Consider the following 27,500-nt stretch of genomic DNA (forward strand, 5'->3'; position numbering starts at 1 on the left):
GTTGCTTGTTGTTGCTTGGTGCCGTGAGTTTTGTTGTTTGGTGCTTGTTGCAGTGCATCACTTTTTATTGAGTGGTGTTGTGTAAAAGACTGCAGCAGGGTTTCGTTGTGTAGTGCATTTTGGTCACAGTTTTTCCCTCAGTGGTGACGTTGCCGTGCGATGCAAGAAACTGCTTGCGTAATCGCTGCAGATTGCGTAGTGTGATTGTGTAGCATTTTGGTTTTCTTTGCTATTGTAGTGTGCTTTGAAGGATCGTCTTATAGCTGCCTTCTTTGCTGTGCTGCTCAAGTTTTGTGGCTGATTTCTTTTCGTTGTTGTGACTTTGTCATCGTCATCCTTCAACGCTCACGAGGTCTACCTCGCATGTCTTTTGCTTTAGTGAAACAATCTTTTTTTTTTTTTCTTTTTTTTTCCTTTCTTGTTGTCCCACCTTGTGCTTATGTTGTATTTTTTTGTTTTGTTACAGCTATGGTATTTTTCAAGTGCTTTAAGAGCAATACCATCACTATTCTTGAGAAGGAAGGCGATTCGCAATACAGGGGAACGATGTTGAAGCTTTGTGCGCCGTTGATTGGCCTTATGGTGCTTGTTTTTCCTGCAAAAGACAACTCGATGCATGTTAAATCTTGGTTTTCTAAACTATCTTGGGAGGTGACAAATTTTGGTCAACCAAATACGAAAAAGAAGGTGTGTACGTTGAGGATTCTTATCTTGAATCCTTCACACCATGTTCGTGACAATCCATCGGCTTTGTTTGAGCTTCTTGGTAATCGCATCCGTAGCAGAGCTATGACTTGAAATAGCACCTTGATGACTACTGTAGAAACCTTATTTGCTGAGTTTTACTGGGAGTGGCTTGAAGATGTCTTGAGCCAATCTAAAGATATGTTTACCAACATGGGCCTTTATCACACCTTGTACATATCTTTGTTTAGTTATGATCATCATCCTTCCGTCCTTCGTGCGTTCTTTTAGCATTGGTATTCAATGACTAATGCACTTCACACATCACAAGAGGAGATGTCGATTTCACTTTGGGATCTCCACATGATAGGAGGCTTGCCGATCTAGGGTAAGTTTCACGACGAGGTTGTTCCTAGCGTGGAGGAATTTTCTCATCGTAACAGTCGAGGATTGCTTGCGAGTTGCCGCTATTTGTTTTGGGTGTATCACAAGCTTTCCCAAGAGGCTCAGGGTAAGTCAGGCGTGAAGAATTCTTCATGGATCTGATTTTGGTATTGGGATGCCATGAAGTACTGGAAGCCTTCGAAGAAAAGTGGCCACAATAAGACCACTAAGACAAAGGGAGACTCAAACCCATCAGGTGTCATTGGTTTAGCTAGGTGTCGTACCCCTGCTGAGTTGAAAGCGTTTGAGGATCTTGGCGTTGCGTCAGAGCACGTGGAAGAATCTTACCTAGCCACTTTCTTAGCGTGTTGGCTTTGTAAGTTTGTTTTCCCCAAAGACGACGTCAACTTGATCCGCCTCGAAGTCTTCAGAGTGGCTAGCAAGATGGCTATAGGTGAATCTTTCAGCCTTGCTATTCCGATCTTAGCCAATATTTATGATGGCTTGACTGTTGTTTCAAACTTGACGAGCACTGAAGATCGTGCTATAGTACTTCCCTACCATTATGTGTACAGTTGGTTGGGTGAGTATTTTGGCACTTATTTTTCTTTGTTGACTTTAGAGAAGTTAGGGTCTTCTTCAACAACTTCAGTCAAGCAGGGACCTTTGATGACAAAGTACTATGGCGTGTTTTTTGCGAAGAGCCTTGATGATTTGCACGCATAAGCGTTGTTTAGAAGCTGTGACAGTTTGAGGATGGACCATCTAGCGAAAGTTGGTTTCGCACAGCGAGGTCTCATAGATGATTCACACATTCGTTTCTCAAACTTGTCTTATCTCACAAGTCTTCACTCGAGGTATGTTTTTTTGTGGCAAGAAGGCCGATGTATTGTTAAGCCGTATAATCCTCACCATTTTAGTGGGCAGTTTGGTTTTGTCTAACATGTGTTAGGCAAGCTGAAGGAAAATGCATAGTTGGAATCCTTGCAAGCGGTGTATATACATTGGGAATCTTGCACCCGTGCATTTTCAAATGCTTCTATTACCCTGCCAGCTAAGAACGAGTTCAAGAGTAATCCAGTGACCCGTGCCTACGTAAGTTGGTGGTTAAGGGTACATCGTGAAGACTTGGGGACGGCAAGTGACATCAATTTTTCTCATTCACGTAATGATGCGCCGATAGAGGGTTGTTCTGCGGTTCTTACGCAACTAGCACCTTTTGATTGTGCGAGTGCAGCTCTTTTGCAAGATAGACATGTGCCTTTAGCTCCTCAACACTCGTGCTTGTCTTCTCAACATTTGGATGCTTCTGAAGAGGCGGGTGACAAACTTGATTCGCACGAAGATGAACTTGTTTTGTGGTAGCATCCACAAGTTTTGAACAAGTGACTGCATGAAGGTGCTCTGGATGATAGTGATATTAATTTCTATCATAAGAAGAAGAAAATGTTTAGGCCTTCTCAATTTTGATGGCCGTGTGTCACTTGAGAAAGATGTATGTATTTCCTTCTTTCTTGTGATTTCTTCTGCTTTCATTGGTTTAGCTTTTGTTTCTAACACCTTTTTTTATCTTCTTTAGGGTAGGCCTTCTTGTTCTTTTGATTTGGCAAACGCGGGCGTTCATTCCTTTACAGAGATGTTATTTGGAGGCAATCTACCTACAGACAAGGAGATTGGGGATCCACTCGGTGCAGAGCTTGTCCCAAATCTGCCAAGTTGCCTAAGTTTGCCGTGTATAGGTGTAGGTATGCAAAAGCCCGTCATGAATCCAACACATTTGCCAGCTAGCTCTGAGATCTCTCTTAAAGGTTCAAACCTTAGTGGCACTGAGGAGCTTATCCATTGCAACAACCTTCACATGGCCATGGATATCAAGAGCCATATTGGGAAGAACATTTCAAAGTGCCCATTGGAGGATCTTACGTTGCTCAAGGATGACTTGTCGAAGCTTGTTTCTACAATTGACATCCTTAACATTGATTCCTCGCTCTTGAGAGTCAAGATTGCCAAACTTATGGCCGCCTCAACTGAGTATTCTTCTTTGCATGATGTTTCCTTGAAGAAGTTGAATTCAGAGGTTAGAGCTCAGCAACTTGCGATAATAGATTTATCAATTGCCCAAGTTCGGTCTTCATAACAAGCTACTTCGAAAGGTTATCAAGCCACAAAGACTTCGTTAGCTTCCATCCATGTGCATTTAAAAGCGTTGGTGTGAGAGTGAGAGCAGCTGGAAATCGAAGCATCACGACTTCAAGGTGTTCTCTCGGAGCAGGAAGCTACACTTTCCCAGTATCAAAAGGAGATTTTACACCTAAAGCAAGAAAAAGGCATGGCCATGGAAGTGCCCACCTTGTCTCCCACCGATGTGGAGACTTTGAAAGGCTTGCTTGAAGGTTGTCGTCGTAGTTTGAAGTAGTGTCTTCCATTATTGTGCTTTAAGTCTTTTTTTTTTTTTTTTGCTTACTTTATAATAAGGCTTTGTAGCCAAATTCTTCTTTTAAAGAAATAAAGTATTTACATTTTGAATTTGTTCCTTATTCTTCAAAATGTTTGTGTTTTGTTGGTGATGTGACTGTACTTGAAGTTTTGAAGTTTCAAGTTGCCTACATACCCTCGGTTGAGGAGGGATCAAGTCATGACGTAGTTCAAAGGAGTGATGGATTTTTGATGGTTTTGATGATGATTTTGATGGTGATTTTTTTGTACATAGTTTATGCTCTTGCGGGCCAAAAGTTTTGGGTGCCGCCTTTTAAGCTTGTGCAAACAAGGAGCATTAGGTGTCACCTTTTAGGCTCATGCAAACAAGGAGCATTGTATGTCACCTTTTAAGCTTGTGCGAACAAGGAACAATTGTGTCGTATGCCGTTTAGGCTCATGTAGTTGAGGAGCTTTGTGCCGTGTGCAGTTTAGGCTCATGCAGGCAATGAGCATTGCTTGTTTGGTGTAGGAGTAGTAACGCTTCAAGAATCTGCCATCGATGGGGCCAATCTTTAAGCCGTCTTCCGCCATGATTAAGTAGGCGTCGTTGGTGTAGACTTCTTGTATTACATAAGGTTCATCCCACTTTGATGTGAACGTGCTTTTTGTCTTGTGAGTTGTGATGATAGGCCTTCGTAATGCCAAGACAAGATCTCCAATTTGGAAAGACCTTGAGCGGACCTTCTTATTGAATGCATTGGATAACCGTGCTTGGTGGCATTGTAAGTGTTGTTGAGCTTCAAGCCACCTTTCGTCGAGTGCTTCTAACTTTCGAAGTCGTAACTTTGCAGTTTCTTCTTCAATCAAGCCTTTTTGTATAGCCATTCTTAGTGAGGGGATTTGACTTTTGAGCGGCAGAACAGCTTCCACACCATATACGAGAGAATAAGGCGTAGCTTTGGTAAGAGTCCTATGTGTCGGCCTATATGCCCAAAGTGCTTCGCTTATTCTTTGTGCCAGTCTCTCTTTGTTTGGCCGATTACCTTCTTCAGGAGGTTGCATAACATTTTGTTGAATGCTTATATAAGACAGTTGGCCGAAGCATAATACATGGAAGACTTGTGCTGCTTGAACTTGTATTTCTCACAGAGCTAGTCTATAAGTCGGTTGGAGAACTATTTTCTGTTGAAGGTGATGATGTAGCAAGGCACACTATATCGATGGATGATATGCTCATTGATGAAACGGACAATAGTTTCTTTCTTAACTTCTTTTAGGGGTACGACTTCAGCCCACTTGGAGAAGTAATCTGTTGCAGCTAGGATGTAAGCTTCTTCTATAGATAACTTTGGTGTGATTGGTCATACGACATGTAATCCCATGCATCAAACGGCCATGAAGCAACTGTAGGGTGTAATGGCTTAGGTGGTTAATGTATGAAGTTGGCTTGGAATTGGCAAGCTTGGTACCTTTTGGCGTACTCCAAACAATCCTTCACCATGCTTGGCCAGTAATAACCTATTCTTTTGAGCTGGAAATGTAGATTTGGTCCAGATTGCTATGCCCTGCATACGCCTGAATATGCTTCTTCCATGGCTTGATTAACTTCTTCCTCACCTAAACATCTCAGAAGTACTCATTCAAAAGAGTGTTCAAGTGAGGTGCTTGTTGACATATTTTAAAGTAGTCTAGGATCGTCTGGAAGCTTTTCATGCTACAAGTAGTCGATCAGCAGCTGTCTCCACTCTTCAGTGTTGACTAGAACTACAGAGATGATGTTTGTGTCATCTAGTAGTATTTCAGTGATGAGTGGGATCACCCATCTTTGGCAAACTGGCACATCTGCAACTTTGTCTTCTCCTGGCTCCATACTTAAGGCTAAGTTAGCGAGAGTGTCCGCCGGTTGATTTTCTTTTCTTAGCACATGTTCTAGCATTACGAGCTCGAATTTTTGTAGTAGTTGAGTTACTAGTCGGAAGTATAGGACGAGATCATCTTTCTTCACTTTATATTCAGTTAAGAGTTGATTGATTATGAGCTTGGAGTCGCCATACACTTCTAGCATTATGATTTCCATGTCGATTGCCATTTGGTGTCCAATGATCAGTGCTTGGTACTCAGTGACGTTGTTGGAGCATAGCTAGCTTAGTCGGAAGGAATAAGGTAGTACTTGTCTTTGTGGTGACATGAAAACTACTCTTGCCCCTGCTCCGTCCATTGGTGTGGATCCGTCGAAGAACATTGTCAATGTCGGGAAGATGTCGATGAAGACCGCCTCGTTAGGTAAGTAGTTTGAGATTTTCCAATCGATTGGGATTTGATGGTCATTAAGGAAATATGCTAGGGCTTATCCCTTAATAGCTTTAGCTGGGACATAGATGATCTCATATTGATTGAGTCAGAACGGGTTTGGACATAACGTACTTGACTGGGTTGGCTTTAGCAAACAAGTGGATGGTGTAAGCATGCATGTAATGTCTTACCTTTTGGACGGCAAAGACTAAAGCAAGGCACATCTTCTCGATCGGTGAGTAGTTAAGCTTGGCACCAGTCAGAGTTCTACTTAGGTAGTAGAGTGCTATTTCCTTTTGGTCTTCATTTTCTTGTGCCAAGAGTGCTCCAATGGAACCCTCTTGTGTGGCAATATAGGATGAGTAGTTTTCTAGGCACGAGAGCTCCTAAGACAGGTGGGCTTGCCAGGTACCTTTTTTATGCTCTTAAAGGCATTGCGATAGGCGTCATCCCATATGAATGAACGATCCTTCTTCATGAGTCAACTGAAGGGTTGACAACGTCCAGCGAGGTTGGAGATGAAACGTCTAATAAAGGCTAGTCGCCCTTGTAAACTTTTCAGCTCATGTAAGTTCCTTAGTTTGGGCATGCTTTGGATGGCACTAATCTTCGATTAGTCTACTTCAATGCCATGGTGCTTGACAATGAAGTCGAGGAACTTCCCAAAGTGACACCAAATGCACACTTCAACTGGTTCATTTTGAGGTTGTAGTGTCATAGTTTGTCGAACACCATTAGTAAATCTTTCAAGTGATCAGATCTCTTCTTAGGCTTGACAATTACGTCGTCTACATAACGTTCTACATTTTTATGTAGCATGTCGTTGAAGATCTTCTGCATTGCATGTTGATATATAGCCCCAACATTCTTCAAGCCAAGTTGCATTACCTTGTAGCAGTATATACCTTTTGGAGTGAGGAAGGCTGTTAGTTTCTTGTCTTCGGGAGCCATGTAGATTTGATTGTACCCAGAGGAGCCATCCATGAATGATAGCGCCTCATGGCCAGTGGTCATGTCCACCATGATTTCGATGATTGGCAAGGGAAAGTCATCATTCGGGCAAGCATCATTGAGGTCTCGGAAGTCTATGCAAACACGTATTTGTCTATATTTCTTAAGGATAATGACAATATTGGAGATCCATAAAGGGTATTACACCTCTCGAATGAAGCCTGCTTCGATTAGCTTGTCAATCTCAGCCTCAATTTGTGGGATGAGCTCAGATCGATAACTTCTTTGAATTTGCTTTATCGGTCGCGTTCTAAGCTTGATTGCAAGACGATGGAAAATGATGGTAGGGTCAAGGCCGAGCATTTCTTTGTAGGTCTAAGCAAAGATGTCTTTGTACTCCATTAGTAGTTGGTAGTACTCATCGATCTCGTCCACACTTAGTAATGCACTTACGAAGATAGGCTTCGGTTCCTCGCTTGTGCCTAAGTTGAGCTCCTTGAGATCATCAACCGTGGTTTGCCCTTCATCCTCGAGTTGTGGTGGCGCATCAATGACGTCTTCCTTGGGGATTTTGTCTTCTTTGCCTTCTTGGATTGTGATGTGGAAGACTTATTGGACCTCCTCTTCAGTGTCGTCTTGGGCTTGTTGATGTGAAGATTGGCCAATGTGGATGATGGTGCTCCTCTTTGCCTTAAGTTGTCCTTTTGCGTCAACCTCCATGGTTGCTTAGCGTTTCATCCTTGAAGGAATCGAGCTTCGAGCGTCCTCTTTCTATGCTAGACCATCGAGCTTTTCTTCTTTTGGCGTTGTTCTTCCTCTTTCTAAAAGGCTTCTTGGTTTCTTCAAGTCTTTCCAAGACCGATAGTCGTGGAGGAGAGCTAGACGTGTTGCTTTGTTTCTTAGGTTTTGACAACCTTTCGAAAACAGAGCTTTGGGGTGTTGGCATGTTAAGCTACTAGAAGATAGAAATTCGGTCTTGACCACCAATGCGATCAAGTGCCAAAATTTTGGGTTTTGAATGATTCAGCCTATCAAAGATTGACATTTGAAGGGTGGGTTTAGGCTCCTCTTGATTTTGTTGAACGCTCACGCTGATGTGTTGAGCGTTAACGTTTTTTGCTTTGCTTGAAATCTTCACGGGTGTATTTGGTGTGAAGCCAAGTCTAGCTTTGTTGTTGTCAACTTTGTAACCATGCTCTTTCAACTTCTTTTGAGGTCACGTTCTTTGTCATTGACGGTGTTTGCATTCTTCTTTCCAAGAGTTAAAGATAAGGCGAAATCGTACCCAACCTTTGACATGAGTTTGTAAGCGTTTGGGTCGAAACCTTCTGTGGTCATCTTGGTTGGAAGAAAGCTTGGTTCTACCGCCTTTGGCAAGAGTTTTACGAAACCTTGCGGTGGTTTTGAAACTTTAGCGTCACCTAGTTGTGTTAGAAGTAAAACCGCATTTGTCTTGAGCAGCTTTACATCATCCTTATGGAGCTGTGTGTCGGCTTTGCTTGTTCCAGTTTTGAATGGGGATTGTCCATTCTTTCTTCTCGACATAGGGATGTATCAGAAGACGGGTGTGTTTGATCCTTTTGAGGACATCACTCTCCTTTTGGTTGTTATGGGTTTAGCAGGCTCATCGTCGCCTTTGCTTGAAGATGGCACGACTTCCCCTTCTTGTTTCTTAAGCTCAACTTGCCACTCCTGCTTTTTGGGTGCAACTTTGCTGGTGGATTTGATTTCTTATGGGAGAGCTTCGGGCACCATGTCTTTATCCATGTAGAACTTGGCGTCCGCGAAGTGTGATTCGACTTCGTTAAATGGCTTGGTGTCGCCTTGTATCACCTTCACTCATTCTCGGTAGAACTTTAAGCATTGATGAAGGGTGGACGACATTACTCCATTCTCGTGGATCCAAGGCCTTCCTAAAAGCAAGCTGTATGAAGTTCTCGCATCAATCACATGGAATAACGTTGTTTGGGCCCGAAATAATATTGTTGGGCCGAGTATAGGGTTGTGCTCGGCCCAAAGCTGTGTCAAATGCCATGGGCTGCCTGATTGATTTTGGACCATTTAGCAGGGTTGGTCGAGTCCTATCATAAGAAGGAGTAGTCCAGATAAACAAAGAGGGTCAAGGAAGTCCTGGTGCAACTAGGATTCTTGGCCAGCGATGAATAAAGCCCCGAAGGGGGGTGAGTTGAAAGTCCTAATGGGAGTAGGGTTGTTCGAAGTAAAGTTGGAACGGGGCAAGGACTCCCAATCCAGATAGGGGTTTAATTCGGTCTTAAGGAGTGGGTGCTATAAATACAAGAAATCATGCAACAAAGAAGGACCTTCGATTCAACATATAATTGTCCTGCACAAAACCTCTCAAAACACCTTGAGATTTTTCTTTCCCTTTTTCCGCCGACACACCTTCAGTTTGGATAAACAGCACTGTGAAGGCAACCGGCGAACACCTTTAGTTTGGATAAACAGCACTGTTGCCGTAAAATCAGCCGACCGAGGAGCATCTTCAGTTTGGATAAACAACACTGCATTGAGGCCGACATGTTACCTATCCAAGTCTCGGTCGAAAAGGGTTTTCAAATCCTTATTGGCAGGGGTCACCTTATCAGCCCTCTCGGCGAAGTGAGGTGTTACGAGTTACGATATTCGGCGTATCGGACGCTGAGTGATTTTTTGATTGGGTATTCCCAAGTGAGTTTTAGAGTTCGGCATTCCGACGGCCGAACCACGTTCACCATCAAGACATACATCACCTTTGAATATTTGTGTCCGTATAGTTTGGTGTCGATTTGACGTGCTTATACTCTTACGGATATAATCACGGTGACCGAATCGGGCACTAACGATTTGTGAACTTTGTAGAACTAGCAGCCTCGTCTTCAGGCTTTAGAACCCAAAGGCCGTGAGTGTTCATTCCTTGGTCGCAGTCGCAAGATTAAGAAGTCAGCAACATGCTCAACGCGACAACAACGAAGGACTTAGTTAGCCTATTAGTTGTTCGGCCTGCGCGCCGTGTAGGCTTTGTAATTTTTAGGGTCAACAAACGTGCTTGAATTAAGTTCGCCAATGGTCATCATGACTCGAATCATACCCATTGCTCTTTGTCCTCCTTGGTTAAAACCTTGAATTAGAAGGCGGCTTCAGGACAGTTCATCCACCTTGATGCTGATTATGGTCATTGTTGACTTTCGCATGATGTTTATGGCCGATCTACCATCTATAAGCATACGGTTGACTTTGTGTTCCCTCACATACCCAAAGACGAAGAGATGACAGTTGTGAGGCTTTGACCTTAGCAACAAGTCTTCGTTAGTAAAGTTGATTGCGTCATGGGCGGCACAGTATGTGGCATATTCATGTGGCCGAAGCTTCAAGCCTTCGTCCTTGCTTTCTTGTATTTCATGGTTGTCGAGACTCACCAATACCACTAAAGTGTGTCGGCATGCCTTCTTTGGGCGTGAGGATCTTCTCTTCCTCGACGGCAATAGCTTTGCCTTTTGAGGGCTCTTCTATCTCTATTTCAACCATGTGACAGGCAATAGTAGTACATTGCTGGAAGAAGTCATTCGGGAAGTATTCATGCAAGGAAACGGGAATACGTTGCTCTTGCTTCATACGTTCCCCATCATACATTGGCTTAACAACTTTTATGTTTCTTTTGGGCTTCCTATTGTTGCAGTGATGGTGCTTTCTTCCTTGTTCCACCTTTGGTCGTGTGGCTTATGGTCATGGCTTCCTTGTCTTTTAGTAGGTCACCAATGTCCATCCTTTTTCATCGTCGGTACGTGCATTTTGGTCACTTGCCCTCAGCGATGGTTATGCAAAAGGTGTTGTGTGGCTTGAGCATTGACGGAAGTGGTCATGCGCCATTTGAAGAGGTACGAGATCAAAGAATCCAAACATAATCGTAGTAGTGTGTGTTACAACCGTGTCTTCCAGGTCGAGTTCGATTCACCCTTGTTATGCCAGCTTCAAGATGAGCTCCTTGAGAACAAAGCACTTGCCAACATGATGACTCACGATATGATGGCATTTGCAGTACCTAGGATCGTTAACGCGATTCATCTCTTCGGGGCGCTTGCATTTGCGTAGCTCGATCACTTTATTTTCCAGCAAGTCATCTAACATTGTAGCCACGTTTGAGTCAGGAAAATGGTAGGTTTTCTGCTCCAGTTCCCTCGAGGTGTTTTTGTACCTATCTTGGGTGTGAAAAGGCTCACCTCTCTTTATCTCCTTCACTTTGTTCTTGGAGGAGATCTTGACAGGCGCATATGAGGTCTTAATAGGAGTAATGTTGACAGTAAAAGCTTCATTGGCGAGCTTCTTCCCAACCTTGTCTACCTTTGGAGTAAACACCTTATCCTTCTTGAAGTCGATGATTGGTTCATTATTCCCATGATTAGAGATACTCAGCTCCATGTTATGGGAATGAGTTGCCAGCTCCTCAAATGTTCTCGGTTTTATGCCTTGGAGGATGTAATGTAACCCCCAGTGCATGCCTTGAACGCACATCTCAATGGCGAAGGCTTCAGAATGATGATATTTGCAATCCAGATTTAATGAACGCCACCTATTGATGTAGTCGATGACAGGTTCTGTTACACCCGCCCCTGCTTATAAGGATAATTCTGTAATTCTCCCTAAAAATTTATAGAATTATCACTTTAGTCCTCATTTTGTCACACAATCAAGATCTGAAAATTTAAATTATTACTTTATCCCTAGGCTACCACGTGGCAGCACCTTAACCCACTTCCCTTTTTCTCTTTTGTCCCTTCCCTGCCGTGTCCCTCATTTCTTCTTTCTTCTTTTTCTTTTTTCTTCTTTTCCTTCCTTTGGTTTTGTTTTGTCTGCACCTTCTCCTTTCTTTCGAAAACTCCCCCATTTCTCTCCCTCTTCTTCCCCGTGAAAGACACACACACACCCACAGCTACACCTACTCGAGGAAATCATCACCATCATCGCCATTCAACTGCATCTCTCTCTCCCCTACTCGCGGCGCCAAGAGGACACGAGCACCTCCGGTGGATTTAGTTGTTTTCCGGTTGGGTAAGTATGGTTTCTTCCTTTTTAGTCTTATTAGATGTTGGTTAAATGTGGTTACTGAGATGGGTTCATGAATTTTCAAGGTTTTGGAGAGTTTTGGCACGGGTGAAGGCTCACCCAAATTTTCCGGCGAGTGTGTGGTTTCCGAGGGATTTTCCGGCCACCACAAGCCGTTTTACGGCGAACCAAAGGTATAAAACTACTCCTCTCGGCTAGTGCTTCATTTTGGAACCTAGATCGGGGTCTCGTTTGAGTGTTTGAAGTTGGCCGGAGCTATGGAAGCTCCGGTGTTCTTCTCCGGCGCACCCAGGCCTTCGGGCCGTTCTCCACCCTCACACGAGGCTTAGGCCTGTTTGGTTTCTGGCCCAAAACCCAAACCCTTTCTGTTTTTATTTTTATTTTTATTTTGTTTAAAAACCCAAAGGCCTTAGGGCCTTGGTTGCAGCCCAAACCCATTTCCCCTTTTTAATTAGGCCTTGGGCCGTGAGGTTCAAAAAAACCCAAACCCATTTTCCTTTTTACCCAAACCCAACCCACTTAAAACCTAAACCCAAAACCCAAAGCCCAAAACCCTAAAACCCAAAACCCTAAAGCCCAAACCCATGGACCCGTGACCCGTTGACCCGTTGACTTTGACCCGTTGACCGTTGACTGGGTCAACGGTCAGCGTTGACTTTTGACCAGTCAACGGTCAACGTTGACTTTGACCGTTGACTTTTCGAGTTTTCGTGCGGGGACCCTCCTAGGCTAATTTCGACGTTCTGAACCCGTTTCCGATGTCCGTTTTCTCAAATTCAATTGTTTAAGTAGAGTTTGACTGAAAGTATCAATTATGTGTTTAGGTGCGATTCTTAGCGGTGATTCCGTTATTCCTATTTGGTACGGCTTGCACCATCGGTGTACGGTGAGTGGACCCCTTCTACAAATGCATGTTTTGATAGTAGAAATGCATACATGAAAAACATGATTTGATGATTATGTTTTATGAACGTTTTATGAGATAACATGCTTACTGAGGCTAGTTTGAATTATTATTATTTTTCCTATAACCCATGTTCTTATAGAATATCTGATGGATGACGATATGATATTTAGAACATGTTTAGAACACTTCTTTATAGTATAGATGATGGATGACTTTATACTATGAAGTTGATTTTCAATATATGTATGTTCACTGGTTTTGTATTTACCTAGTGGTCCTTTCCGCTACGGGACGTAGGGATAGATCCGGTTCGTCCCGGGCGACGGTTTGGTGTTGGCATAGGGCCTGGAGTGTGTTTTCCTCTGACTGTCTGCTCAGAGACGGGGAGCCGGCAAGGGGTCTGAAGTGTATTTTCCTCTGACTGTCTGCTCAGAGACGGGGAGCCGGCATGGGGCCTGAAGTGTTATATTGGACATTCACTAGTGATTATTATTTTATGCGAATTATGATTTGAGACATTGCACGACATGCTAGATTTCGGAAAACCTATGTTTCTCATTATATATGTGTTTTCATAAAACCTGGGGGTTAGTACGTTGATAACTGTTTTATTATTATTGTATGTATATATATAAACTTGGTCAACTCACCTTTGTTTTGCGCCCCCTTCAGGACCTAGGAACGAGGATTTCGACTTGAGCTACGAGGCGTTCCCCTACTAGTGATTTGTGTCGTATTCGCTCCGCTTCGCCATATATTGTAATAGCACTTCTTGATCTTAGTTTTGCTTGTACTCTGTATTAGACTTATGCTCTGGACGTGCTGTGGGTTTACCTAATTTCAATATTTAGAAGTTGAACTTTTATTCGTGTTTTTAGCCTTTATTGCGTACTTTAGTTTATTTCTTAGTTTTTGTTTAAATTAAATGGCTTTCGTCACCCTTCGGGTGTCGGCCAGCACGTGACCATCTCGATGTCCCTAGGGCCTCGGGGTCGGGGCGTGTCAAGTTCATCCTTCCACTGTTTCGTACTCGTTAGCTCTAGCATGTTTACGATGCGGCGTGTGCTACAGAAGCGGTTGAGGAATTCCCTTTCAAGCTAATCCCAACTGTTGATAGACTTGGGCTCGAGGTCGATGTACTAGTCAAAGGCGTTACCTTTTAGCAAGCGCACGAACTGCTTGACAATGTAGTTTCCCTCCGTCCCAGCATTGTTGCAGGTTTCAATGAAATGGGCAATATGTTGCTTAGGATTGCCCTTTCCATCAAATTGCATGAATTTAGGTGGCTAATAACCCTTTGGCATCCTCAACGTGTCAATCATCTCTTGCAGCTGTTGGATAGAGAGAGATCCCCTGAGTGTTGCAGCTTGGTCCACCTCCAGCTTCTCTTCGGCTTTCTCCACTAGAGGCTCCTCTTCTTCGTCGGTTTCTTTCTTTTGTGGATCAATCTTGGGGTCAGCTTTCTCATCGTGCTGTGCCTCCAGACGGTTGACGAGTGTAGCAATTTGCAAGTCATTTTCCTCCACGATCCTTGTTAGCTTTATGATTGCTTCACTCATTTATGCCAGCTGCTCTTTGATTAAAGTCACACCAGTAGTCATGACTTATATGGCTACGGGATACAAGCTGCTGCTTAAGTCAGCATCAGAAGTCAATGACTCGGAGTACCTCCTCGAGTTTTCTTCCCTTGGCGCCCTTAATGAGGCCAAGGTGATCATAGGTTCTTGCCTCAGGTGTTCTTGCTCCTCTGGTAGAGTCGATGTAGGGGTGGAAGGCACGGTAGAGAGAGCTTTTGCCTTGCTTCGGGGTTATGACGCCCAAAGTGCCACCATTTGCGGCAAGCATGTTCTTGTTCTTCGCATTGGTTGTGGGAACAACTTGATCCTTTCTTGATGCTATGTGTGTTTCTTGTGGATTTGAAGGTAGAGATGAGAGGCTGAGAGGTCCTATTAGGTGTGCCAAATTTGTAAACACGAAAATTCTGTAATGAAACGAGAACACGTGTACAAAATAGATTTGTATTGATTTGAATTTGTAGGTTACAATCTCTATTTACAATTTTCCTCTGATTCAGTCTTCAAATTTTCTATAGATGCATAGGTTGTTCATCCAAGGGTTACGATTACTTGATCTCGGACAAACGATTGAATGATTGCTTCAAGTTTTGAGCTTGAAACAAAGCATGGATGGTCTTCACCTCAGATTTAGGGCTACGGCAAAGATGATGTAGATGTAGGATTTCCTTGATTCAAGGGTCTTGGCGACTTGATCTTGAAACGAACGTCGTTACAAGTTTTGAGCTTGCAACACAGTCTTGAAGGAATCGACACAAGTGCTTGTTGATTCTTCAAGGGAATGCTTCGGCTTTGGTCGAAAGAAAGTTTCGACTTTGGTTGTATGTTCTTCGAAGTGAGCTTTGGCAGCATATTAGTCTTCAAAGATTTGGCAAAGGTTCTCCTTTTTGTGAGAATTTCGGCCCTTCAATGTAGAAATTGTTGACCCTTATTTGTGTCTGGGGACCTTGTATTTATAAACTTCCAAAGTCATGCCTTTGGATGGATTTGGCTTTGATTTGTGTCTTGATTCATCCATGGGAGAATTTAGGCATGCTTTGTGTCTTAATTTCAGCCACGTTCCCTTGCTTAGCCGAATTATAGGGTTTTCTTGCCTATTTTGTGAGCAATCTTCAATTCTTGCTTGTTTTGTGAAGATGCTTTAGTTTTCTTTCCGGTTTTGGGAGCAATTTGGGTCCCTTGTTGATTTCAAGGAGATTTCTTCCCCTTTGCCGCATTTTGGGAATGTTTTTGAGCTTCCTTTGTTTGATTTGTGTCATATGTCATTGATGACTTGTCTATTTGTGATGGGTCATATGGCACGCGGAATTTTGTCATGCATCATTTGTATGCAACGAAATTTACATGTCTACATGCGGTTAACTAAAATATGAGTGATGTTATGTAGTTTCTAGAGACTTTATAGACTCCGAGCAATATTTTCACTAACGATAAAATTCTGAACATAATATCAATAGTCCAACCTGTTAACCTTCTTGCATCATCTAAAAGATATTTTCAAAAAAGAAAATATGAAAGAAAAAAAAATTTAGTGAGAAGAATTGAGTGTAAATGTAAACTACAATCAAAGGTTAAATATCTATCTACAGTTTATGTGATTATAGTGACTAATTTCGAAGTTGAGCCTTTTATGAAAGTTGTAAAGCTTGTCAATACGAGCATTTATATATATATTTTTCAATATTTTTCACACTTCTACATTTATTAGTATTTATGTGATACTTGAAAGACAAATATGTTTTTATGTTTTGAAATAATATATATGTGACAATGTGGTATGTATATACTAATTTATTATTATCTTTTTCATTTGATTATTTATTGATTTAAAATATATTTTCTTTGACGGGTAACAGGTCAAGTCAGATTACTCATTAATATTAACAGGTCGAGTTAGGTCGGGTCATATTACTCGTTTATTATAATGGATGTTTCGTTGAGATAAACAAGATGTATTCTATCATAACTCGTTATAGCCAAGAAAAAAATGCAGCGCCAATAAATCCGTGAGATATTATTTGTAAAATGGCTCATTGAGTCCTGTTACATGTCATAACTTGTTAAGATATCGGATCTAATATAAAAACGATATGAACACAAAAAACACGATACAAATGTCAGAGGTAGGCGATGGCAAAAAAGCAAACCAGCCCACAAAATACGCAACAGCCCATAGCCCAACTCAAAAGCCAACCCCAAGGCCCCAGCCCAGCCTGTGAGACGCAGAGCCTTCGTCCTCCTCGTCCTCGTCCTCGTCCTCGTCCTCCACTCCTTTTAATTTGCTCTTCTCTGTCCTCCTCAACTCTTGTTCTTCGACAGTCGATGCTTGATTGGATGTGGCTGTAAATATCAACATTATCCCAATTGAAGAGGTAAATTCGTTGCAGCTCCAATTCAATTGCTTCATTACTTGTCTTTCCATGCACATCTTATTCTCGATAACTCGTTTTTTTTTTTTTTTTTTTCCTTCTAATTTTACAGGTTTCCTGAGTTGTGGGCATACTCGATTGCCTTCACAGGGCCATCAGCATATGTGTACACACACACACACACACACACACTCACTTTATAGGTTTTGATTCTCTGAGTAGTGGGGAACCGGCATATATCTTAATCTCATTATGGATCCCTCCATTATGCAGAAGTTGCTTGAAGACGATGAGGTTCTCTCTCTCTCTCTCTCTCTCTCTCTCACATCTGTTGCTCTTAATTTAAATCTCTACCTTTGAATTTGTTAAATTCTGAAGCTTTTTTGTTTTTCTTTTTGAATTGTGCGAAGGACGAAACCATGCATTCGGGGGCGGATGTGGAGGCCTTCCAGGCTGCCCTCAATAAGGACATTGAAGGAGATGTCTCTGCTTCCCAGCCATCTGATTCCGACTCCGGTATACCTTATTTCTCACTCAAACAGCTTAATCATAGACCTTTTGTTGATTACCCTCTCAACACTTTGTTACAATTATATTACTTTTCATTATTTGTTAGCTTTGGTGTTTCTAATTTCGGAAAGCATCAGTATCTTGGATACAAAAGCTTCAATTTTCCATTTGATGTTTGTTGCGATTCTTATACCTCTTGGAACAAAATTTAGATCAGATTTTCCACTCTAATTGACTCTGCTTGCATGGTTCTTTTTATGTTAATAGTGTTCGGCATGAGTTATTCAAATATGATCTTAGGAAGGATTGTACTAATTTCAATTGTTTATTTTGTGAAGACCCCATAAATTGTGGACCAAAATTTGGGTCTGTATGGAAAGGGTTGCAACTTTCCATCCTTTTTTCTTTTGGTTTACGACAGAAATTGCGTTAAAGTTACTCTTCACCCTCATTCTACCCATGCTATTAATTTAAGCCTTATGGCGTAACTTGCCATCTTTACTTCTATTTTGATCCTTGAGTTCTTCTACTGTAAGTGTTTATCAATTGAAAATTGAAACTAAGCATCTTCATCTTTCTTGCCTGTGTCCAACAAGGTCAATACCTTGGAATTCTAGTCGTGTACTCCTTTCATCAATGCCTCTCAAATTTCGGTCGATATCTCACTTTTACCCCTGGAACTTCAATATGTGATAAATTATTTTGAATTAGTATGTTTGGATTATCTAGGGCCCTATGTAATCGGCCAGACATTAAGGTGCATATTTATAGATTGCATAGCCAGTTGATGATTAAACACTTCGGTTTTTCGAGCTTCCACCTTTCTTTTTTGCCGAAAAACCATATCCATGTTAGAATTAAGTTGTTTTTCTTACTTTTCTTATGGGTTGCACTTGCATGTAAGGCAATCATATTTTGAAATGAAGATGTAGATTTTCTATGGATTGGTCTGGATAGTTCTTTTAACCTAATTTCAAATAGAAAAAGAAGCCCTCTTAAGAATATAAAAGTGATCAGCTAAAGTAATTCATTCCTTAGTTGCTTCCAAAGATTCAAAAGACCTCGAAGTTAAGCCATATTGAGTGAAAGTATAATTCTTCTTCACTTTTGTTTTAGGCTGATGTTATTGACACTCCAAAAAACTCATGCACTCCTCATAATTGTATTTTTCTTTCGAAATATAGAAGGTTTGGGTTGCACAATGAGATTTTTGGAGTGCCAATTACTACACCCTTGTGTTATAAACAAATGAAAAATCCAAAAGAAGGTTTTTTTTTTCCTTTAAGCCAATCAGCATTCTTGGAAAAACACGAGAAACTTTTTACTCAATATAACATGAATGCACCATGTAATGTAAAGAACTGAAAATATCCTCGTTACCCAACACCCTGCTTGAAAGAATACTAGTACAACAACAACAACAAAGCCTTTTCTCACTAAGTGGGGTCGGCTATATGAATCCTAGAACGCCATTGCACTCGGTTCTGTGTCATGTCTTCTGTTAGATCCAAGTACTCTAAGTCTTTTCTTAGAGCCTCTTCCAAAGTCTTCCTAGGTTTTCCTCTACCCCTTCGGCCCTAGACCTCTATCTCATAGTCGTATCTTCTAACTAGAGTGTCAGTAGGCCTTCGTTGCACATGTCCAAACCACCGTAAGATTTTCTCTAATCTTTCCTTCAATTTCGGCTACTCCTACTTTACCTCGGATATCCTCATTCCTAATTTTGTCCTTTCTCGTGTGTCCACACATCCAATGAAGCATCCTCATCTCCACTACACCCATTTTATGTACGTGCCATACAGTATTGCCGACCTTATTGCCGTCCTATAAAATTTTCCCTTGAGCTTTAGTGGCATACGACGGTCACACAACACGCTAGATGCACTCTTCCACTTCATCCATCCAGCTTGTATTCTATGGTTGAGGTCTCCATCTAATTCTCCGTTCTTTTGCAAGATAGATCCTAGGTAGCAAAAGTGGTCGCTCTTTGGTACTTCCTGGTCTCCGATCCTCACCCTTAACTCATTTGGGTCTCCATTTACACTAAACTTGCACTTCATATATTCTATCTTTGACCGACTTAGGCGAAGACTTTTAGATTCTAACATTTCTCTTCAAAGGTTAAGCTTCGCATTTACCCCTTCCTAAGTTTCATCTATCAATACTATATCATCTGCGAAAAGCATACAACAAGGAATATCATCTTGAATATGTCCATTAACTCATCCATTACCAATGCAAAAAGTTAAGGACTTAAAGATGAGCCTTGATGTAACCCTACAGTTATGGGGAAGCTTTCGGTTTGCCCTTCATGAGTTCTTACGACAGTCATTGCTCCATCATACATATCCTTTATAGCTTAGATATATGCTGCTTGTACTCCTTTCTTCTCTAAAATCCTCCAAAGAATGTCTCTTGGGACCTTATCATATGCTTTTTCCAAATCTATAAAGACCATGTGGAAATCCGTTTTCATATCTCTATATCTTTCCATCAATCTTCGTAAGAGATAGATTGCCTCCATGGTTGAGCGCCCTGGCATGAACCCGAATTGGTTGTTCGAGACCCATGTCTCTTGCCTCAGTCTGATGCAGGACATGAAATAAGATCATCGAAAGATTCAATACATTTGGCTTTTGAAATTCAGCCGATATACATGGAATACAAGGGCTCTGAAGTAATGAATTTTATGTAATAATTCAATCTTTATTGAATGTAATAAATATATGTTAGTGGGGTAGATTAAGTGGGGTTAATATTAATGAGTTCATTAACTCTAGTAATGATGCATGAACTATGATGCATGTATCAGTAATTATTAAGAGGGGGTTTAAGCATTTATAAATTCATGTATTTGTAAAGAAAAGGGGAGAAGTTGTTTGAATTATCATATTGATATTTGAGTTGTAAACTCGTTTTTTATGTGCCTTTCTCTTGTTTGAGAGTTTGCATCTTTGTTCTTTCTAGTGTCTACATTGTAGGCTGGTATTAGAACCAAAGTTTATAGGGTTTTCAGGCCTCTCCTCTCACTAGGAGATAGTGGACCCTACCTATCAATCCTATTTTTCATTTTATTTCATTTCTATTCGCTGCGCCCTGTATCAGTCTATGTTCAATGACTCTCTCCTAGAGCTTCATTGTATGCGGGAGAATGGGTCTAATGCAATGCTATATACTCATTAGCTTAATACCCTTATAGTTCATGCAATTTTGTACATTGCCCTTATTCTTGTAGATAGGCACCAAAGTGCTCTTTCGCCACTCATTTGGCATCTTCTTCATTTTCAAAATCCTATTGAAAAGGTCTATGAGCCATGCTATACCCGTCTCTCCCAAAACTTTCCACACTTCGATTGGTATATCATCTGGGCCCACTGCTTTTCTATGCTTCATCTTTTTCAAAGCTACAACCAGTTCTTCCTTCCTAATTTGGTAGTAAAAGGAGTAGTTTCTACACTCTTTTGAGTTACTCAATTCCCCCAAAGAAGTACTCCTTTCATGTCCTTCATTGAAAACATTATGAAAATAACCTCTCCATTTGTCTTTGACCACGTTCTCTTAGCAACAACCTTTCCATTCTCATCCTTGATGCACCTCACGTGGTTTAGGTCCCTTGTCTTCTTTTCCCTTGCTCTAGCTAGTTTATAGATATCCAACTCTCCTTCTATAAACTAGCTAGAGCAAGGGAAAAGAAGACAAGGGACCTAAACCAAGTGAGGTGCATCAAGGATGAGAATGGAAAAGTTCTTGCTACAGAGAACGCGGTCAAAGGTCTCAATGGAGCCTGGACAAAGACGTGTCTTTCATGGGAGAGTATTATCCAGTAATAAAATAAGGGAAATGATTTCTACACTCCCCTTTTCTCCTTCTGCACACACCTATTATTTTTGCCCCTTGATTTGCCTTTGTTTGATTTGGTCCAAAGGCCAGAAATAAGCAAGGTGTACATGGGAGAAAAATGGTGTGTGAGATTCTTTTTCCTAAAATAAAGTAAGTTGCAAATTTGCCTCTAGAATGGTCATCAAACAAATGTTTTATTGAGATTGATTGACCCAAAGATTATGACATCATAGATTTTAGAAGTTCATTCTTCATGTTTCAAATTTTGGACAGATACCAATATACTTGTCATCCTATTCAACTTCTACTTATTACATCGTCATCAATTTATTTTGGTCATTTTCTAACCCTAAAAATATCTGAAGTGATTTGAAAAGTTTGTTCAACTGGTTGTGCCCACAATCTCTAGTTAATTGTCATGGAGTTTGCATATGTTCATACCCAGAGTAATGTGTGCAACTGAATAATGCAGTGGTTTTGTCTCAAGGAACCAATATTACTTCCAGTCAGCCATTACCACAGTTCCAAACAACTGGTCAGGATGAAGGTACAGCGTGCCAAATGCAACATGACCAAAAAATTGCACAATCACAAGAACTTCATTCATATGAAATGGAGCTAAAGCAACAAGGATCTGTTGCTGAGAATATGCAGCTAAAAAGTGATGCACCACAGGAACTTAGTCACTTTTCATTGTCCCAGAAGCAACCCCAAGGTTATCTTCAACAAAGGCAAGCTGAACAAAAACCCCTCCAGGTACCTGAAACAACTAGCATTCCAATTTCTGGAAAAATTCCCATCTCAAAACAGGAGCAGGACATTACACCTACTCCGCAAAGTGAATCTCAGTACTTAAAGCTTCAGAGGATGAGCAGTCAACAGGCAATGATCACTGAGCAGCCAAGCAACCCAATGAATCGTAGTAAACAAGTACCATTTGGCCTGTTACTGCCTGTCCTGTTGCCCCAGCTTGATAAAGACAGGGCCATGCAACTTAATACTCTATTTGGTAAACTCAAGGTTGGTCCTACCCTTCTATATCAATGTGTTTGGTTTTTTGTTATATTTTCTGGTTCTGACTGTTTCTCAATTGTAGAACAATGAAATCTCAAAAGACGCTTTTGTTCGGCACATTAGAAGTGTTGTTGGGGACCAGATGCTCAAATTGGCAGTAATGAAAGTACAATCGCAGGTATGTGTATAATGAGTTTAATATTATTTGAATGAAGTTGTAATGTATCCTTTTTTGATAAACTGAAAACCAGCATGTAAAAACCTTACAGCCAGGTCCTAAACACCAGTTACCGCCTCCGGCTTTGGTGCAGCAACAGCCTCCAAGGATGCCATCTACTAGTGCGGGTTCTACACATTTCCTTGATCCTAGTTCATTTGCACTCCATCAGAGAGGCACCAAATCTCCGACAGACCCATTGTACATTCCATCTTCAACAGTTCAAATGCAGTCTGATTCAAGCCATTCAGTCACTGAAAACAGTGCTAAAACACTGCAGGAGGCAGAACATCAGTCAGACTCTCATGGAATGCAAGCAAGTCAAATGTCTTCTTCTAGTGTGGTAACTGGGAATCAAGAAAGGGATCGCTCCTCAGGTCCTATGCCAATACTTAATAAGCAGCAACAACAGTTGCATTATCCACAATCATCCCTTTCCATGTATGGAAGTACTGGTGGTAATTATCACCCATATACAGGCACAGGTATCAATACATTGCCTCTCAAACAGCAACCTCATGATTCGCAACTAATGCAAATCCCACAATTTCAAAGCATGGGTTCAGCTCAGTCAGGTGGGGAAACAAAGGGAGGGAATGTTATGGGTGTGTCTAATTTGGAGAGGCAAAATTCGATGAAGGACCCTAGTAGAATGAAGGGTGGATCTGTTTCTCACTTTACAAATAATTCAACTTTACAACAGAATATAGCTCCTTGGAAATCCTCAAATAAAGAGCCACATGCTGGTCCTTTGTCATCAATGCCTTCTTTTGTAAAACAGGAACCGACTGATCAGACTGCTGAGCAGCAGCACAAGCCCCCATTATCTAATTCACAGGAATTGCCTTCTGCTGCGCAACTTGAGCAGGGGAATGCGTCACCTGGAAATACAACAGACGAGTGTTTAGATAAACAATCTTCAAGAATGGGGCTTCAAGCATCAGTAAGCATTGGGGCTTCATCTTCTACAAGCACAGTGCCCCCGAATTCTGTTTCTTCTTCCATGACAACACAAGCTGATCCCAATGTCTCGGTACTTTCATTCTTCTCATATATGGTTCTCCGCTAAATATGCATTGTTATGTTGTGTTGCCGACTTATTATGTTTTTTAGTGATGTGTTTTCTGTAATACAAGAGATAATCTATTTTGTTACAGTGTCTTGTAATTCGTATCCATTTGCGCAGGTTATGTTATATTTTAATCGATAACAATGTGCTTTATGGCCACATTATATTGTTTTATTGTGCCTCAACAACGAAAGCACATTTTCACTCTTTGATATACTAGGGGATTTCACTTGGAAAAGAAAATGTTCCATACTAATGGATTTGGGTCCATAACCATGGGTTCTCTCTGATGCTGGATGAGTTAGGGAATTGAAATGAGGTTGTTTTAACTTTGTTTCCATATTATTTAGTTACCTGTTTGTAATAGAATTTAGATTACTTTCCTGTTCCTAGTAGATTTAGGATTACTTTATTAATATGTGCTTTGTAATTCTATAGACAGACTTGAATGATTGATTAAACAGAATTTTCTCCCTGAGTATCTTTATCTCTGAGTCTCTAGTCCATCTTGATCTTCTTCTCAACAGTTCTGTTTCTAATCCTGTGTCTTTTTCTGGATTCTCGTCGACCTATCTATTTCTTAAATCTTTCTGTCTTCTAGTCTTAAAATTCCTCTAGTTCTTGTATCTTGAATCCTAGTTCTAGTTTTGTTCTGGAATCCCTGTCTATATTCTAAATTCTGGTTACTTGTTCTACATCACAAGTTCACAACCAGTCCCAGCCTTCAACTGTAACATAAAAAAATGGTTGGGTGGACTAACTTCATGTTGAATCCATTTTTGCCTCATTTTCTTTGTGCTGAAATATATGTACCTTTTAAAATCATGTGTTACTTGATATGTTGATTATCTTTTTACTTAGTTACTTATCTATTTTTGCCAGTTAGGCCATCGAATACCATCTGGAACTTCTCCTGCTGGGATTAGTAATAGAGCACCTCCCAAAAAGCCTTCTATTGGCCAAAAGAAGCCTCTTGAAGTACTTGGTTCTTCACCACCTCCGTCAAGGTAAAATAAATCCATATTGTTGTGTTGTATCGTGTGGATGATTGATTTCATTGCTTCTTCAACATAACTTTCTGTTAAACCCTTGCACATTTGGATCTCTTTCAGTAAGAAGCAAAAGGTATCTGGGACCTTTTTGGATCAAAGCATTGAACAACTGAATGATGTGACTGCTGTTAGTGGAGTTAATCTCAGGGTACAGTATCGTGTCATTTCAAATCTCTTACTGTGGAGTATAAGCTAATTAAATGAACAATTTCTATCTTTAAGTAACATGCTCAGAACCTTTTGAATTTTTGATTTAAATAGGAAGAGGAAGAGCAGCTGTTTTCTGGGCCCAAGGAGGATAGTCGAGCTTCTGAAGCATCTCGAAAGTTTGTGCAAGAAGAAGAAGAAAGACTGATTTTGCAGAAGGATCCCTTGCAGAAAAAGTTGGCAGAACTTAGTTAATAAACTATCTATCTATTTATCATTGATTTGTTGAAAGACAGCTTGGCACACCAAAAAGTCATTCTGCACTTTTTATTATTATATAAGGCATATGTTGCCCATGGAGGAGTGCAAGATGACCTTTTTGGAGTGCCAATAACAGTTCCCATGTTAAAATTACATATTTGTTCCTTTCATGAAGGAAATTGATATCTGAAATTTATGCTGGTCTTGCAGTGATCAAATGTGGACTGAAAAGCGTAAGCAATGATGTGGAGAGGTGCTTGTCGCTGGTGAGGTGCTAGCTGCTATGTTCTTTTCTATTGTGATAAAATTCCATGTTATCTTACTCTTAAGACGAATGAATTTTCAGTGTGTGGAGGAAAGAATGAGGGGACTAATTAATAATCTGATCAGACTGTCAAAGCAGGTTTGTTTTTAGTTTTTTTTCTTCTGCTGAACATGAATTCTCTTGCATCATAATAATTGCTGACTTTGAGTGAATCTCCTTCCGCTAGCGAGTTGATGCTGAGAAGCCAAGACACCACACTATTATTACCTCTGATGTTCGGCAGCAAGTCATGAATCTCAACCAGAATGCCAGGGAAGAATTTGAAAAAAAGCAGGCCGAGGCAGAAAAGCTCCGAAGGCTTAATGAAGTGAGTGTCTAGTATGCATCTTACATTGCTATTCTTACAAGGCAACCATGGTATAAACTACTACTGTGCTAAACACACAGAATATTTTTGTATGAGTGTAGGGGTGTTTTATTTTTCTCAAGTATTTAATATGACTGCATACAGCCTGAGGTTAGCAATGGAGTTGATGGTGATAAGGACAAGGATGAAGGTCGTTCTAAATCATTCAAGGTATTGAAACCCTGCTCAGCATTTATATGTTTACCTCTACAATAAATAGAGAGATTAGTCCTGTAACTTTCTGTTTGATATAGCCAAACAAAGAGGAAGATGACAAAATGAGGACAACAGCAGCAAATGTTGCTGCCCGAGCTGCTGTTGGAGGAGATGACATGTTGTCAAAATGGCAACTTATGGCTGAGCAAGCCCGGCAAAAACGTGAAGGTGGGATTGATGTGGCATCTGTGTCCCACCCAGGTAAAGATGTAAACCGCAAGCCTACATCAACAGCTGGAAGAACTATGAAGGACAATCAAGAAGCAGAGAAAAGAGGCGGTGGAACTCCTGTTGCTTCAGCTGGTAAGTTTCATTAAGCTTGAATATATGTCTGATCATGATTTTGTAGTTTGTAGTATCCATAGTCATTACCTTGGATGCTGCTGCACCAAACAAGATTCAAAGTACCATAGAGTATGCCACCGTCGTTAGTACTGTGTTAGTGCTAATTGTACGAGTTATGTTGGCAAAGGTGATGAGATTGATGCTAGTAGAGAATGCCCGCACCTTGTGATGCAGGAGCATCCAAGGCTTTCCAAGACTGCTGCTAATAGGGCCAGCTAGCCAACTAGGGTAGGGTTCTAAGTAGTCTGGGATTTTAGTTATTTTCTTCTTTTATTATTTCACTTCTTTACTCTTTTTGTTTTATGTTTTGGTAGATGATACTTACAAGGAATGGATTTAGAAGGTATGGGTATCATTCTTGTTCATGTGTTCATTAACAACCAATAGAATGAAAAAGTAGATGGGTCCATTGATTTTGGGTATTACATATCTGAAAAATGAAGGTATGAGATACCCAAGGGGGTTTCCTTATGTTTCTCATTGGTCATGTGACATTTTAAGTACTTTGGAGGGCTAGGATTTATTAGGTGTTTTGGTAATTGAATTATTAAGACACTTTGAACATGCAGTTTTTATCAGTATATTCCAGAAAATCATATTAAAGTTGTTTTGGGTCCCTTTGCCCTAGAACTCAAGTATATCCCTAGTTATGAAATAATCAAAATACAAAAGCATATAAAGTGCTATATACGCATTAAATTTTCAACATTATGGATCCTGTGGATAGGATGTTATGGAAACTTGCGGCTGGTGGTGGTTTTCTTCTAACTTGAGGCCTTCTTCTGCATTCTCTTTGCTAATTACATGTTTCTTTTCTTTAATTTTTGCTATTTTGGAAAGCTATTCTCATGTAGGCAAGATTATCCAAGTTCACGAATCATAATCCATATTATAGTCATCTAACGGCTTTAGTGAGATGTATACTGACTTGATTATATTGTTATTTTTGGCACTGCATCTATTATGAAATCATCCTTATCCGTTGTTAATCGCATATTCATTTATTTATTTTATTTTCCCTAACAGGGACTATTAGGAAATGTGGAAGGAACCAAGTTATTGTGCCTCAAACAAAGGTGGCTCGTAGTATATCTGTTAAGGATGTGATTGCTGTCCTAGAGAGAGAACCTCAGATGTCGAGGTCTACTATGATATATCGCTTGTTCGAGAGAATTCAATCTGACAGCACTGGTGAATAAAGCTAGAAGTTTGAAACCTTGTAGCAGAATGATAGAAAGGAAAAACAAGAGTCTTTGAACCAACCCAGTCTATCGGACTGCCGCCAGCCGTGTGCTTTCCGGGGTAATTATTTATTCTTCTGATTCATTTGGTTGTAAATGTAATTATGGTGTTGTTGGTAAGTTTGCTGAACCATAAGCTTTTATTGTTGGTATAGGCAAACGCTAACCGATGTTGGTTTTACTATTTCTTCCATTCATTTGTATACTACAAACCCTAACCCTGATTAGCAATTACCTGTTGGTCATGATTTATCTGAAGGGATCTCATCTGACGTGT

General features: G+C 40.8%; 1 protein-coding gene across 6 annotated transcripts; it reads left to right on the forward strand.

The window, feature by feature from the left end:
• The first annotated feature begins 16,484 nt into the window (after positions 1-16,484).
• On the forward strand, positions 16,485-27,500 carry LOC103952912 (transcription initiation factor TFIID subunit 4b-like). Of its 6 annotated transcripts, none has more exons than XM_048576795.1 (16): positions 16,485-16,643; positions 16,753-16,934; positions 17,051-17,156; positions 21,463-22,010; positions 22,087-22,182; positions 22,274-22,598; positions 22,701-23,254; positions 24,173-24,297; positions 24,403-24,490; positions 24,604-24,739; positions 24,961-25,016; positions 25,097-25,153; positions 25,242-25,382; positions 25,527-25,592; positions 25,676-25,940; positions 27,009-27,500. In XM_048576795.1, the coding sequence occupies exons 2-16, from the start codon at positions 16,893-16,895 to the stop codon at positions 27,179-27,181; spliced, it is 2,778 nt and encodes a 925-aa protein (XP_048432752.1). In that variant the 5' UTR covers positions 16,485-16,643; positions 16,753-16,892; the 3' UTR covers positions 27,182-27,500. The 6 variants fall into 6 exon arrangements, 5 of the variants coding, with proteins under 5 accessions (XP_048432752.1, XP_048432753.1, XP_048432751.1 ...); XM_048576796.1 differs by adding an exon at positions 26,297-26,325 and having other exon boundaries at positions 22,274-23,254; positions 27,009-27,106; XM_048576794.1 differs by lacking the exon at positions 27,009-27,500 and adding exons at positions 26,110-26,210; positions 26,297-26,325 and having other exon boundaries at positions 22,274-23,254.

This window comes from the organism of the source record quoted next, unplaced genomic scaffold (assembly GCF_019419815.1).
Source record: "Pyrus x bretschneideri cultivar Hongxiangsu unplaced genomic scaffold, Pyrus_bretschneideri_v1 Contig91, whole genome shotgun sequence".
NCBI classification, from domain to species: Eukaryota; Viridiplantae; Streptophyta; class Magnoliopsida; order Rosales; family Rosaceae; genus Pyrus; species Pyrus x bretschneideri.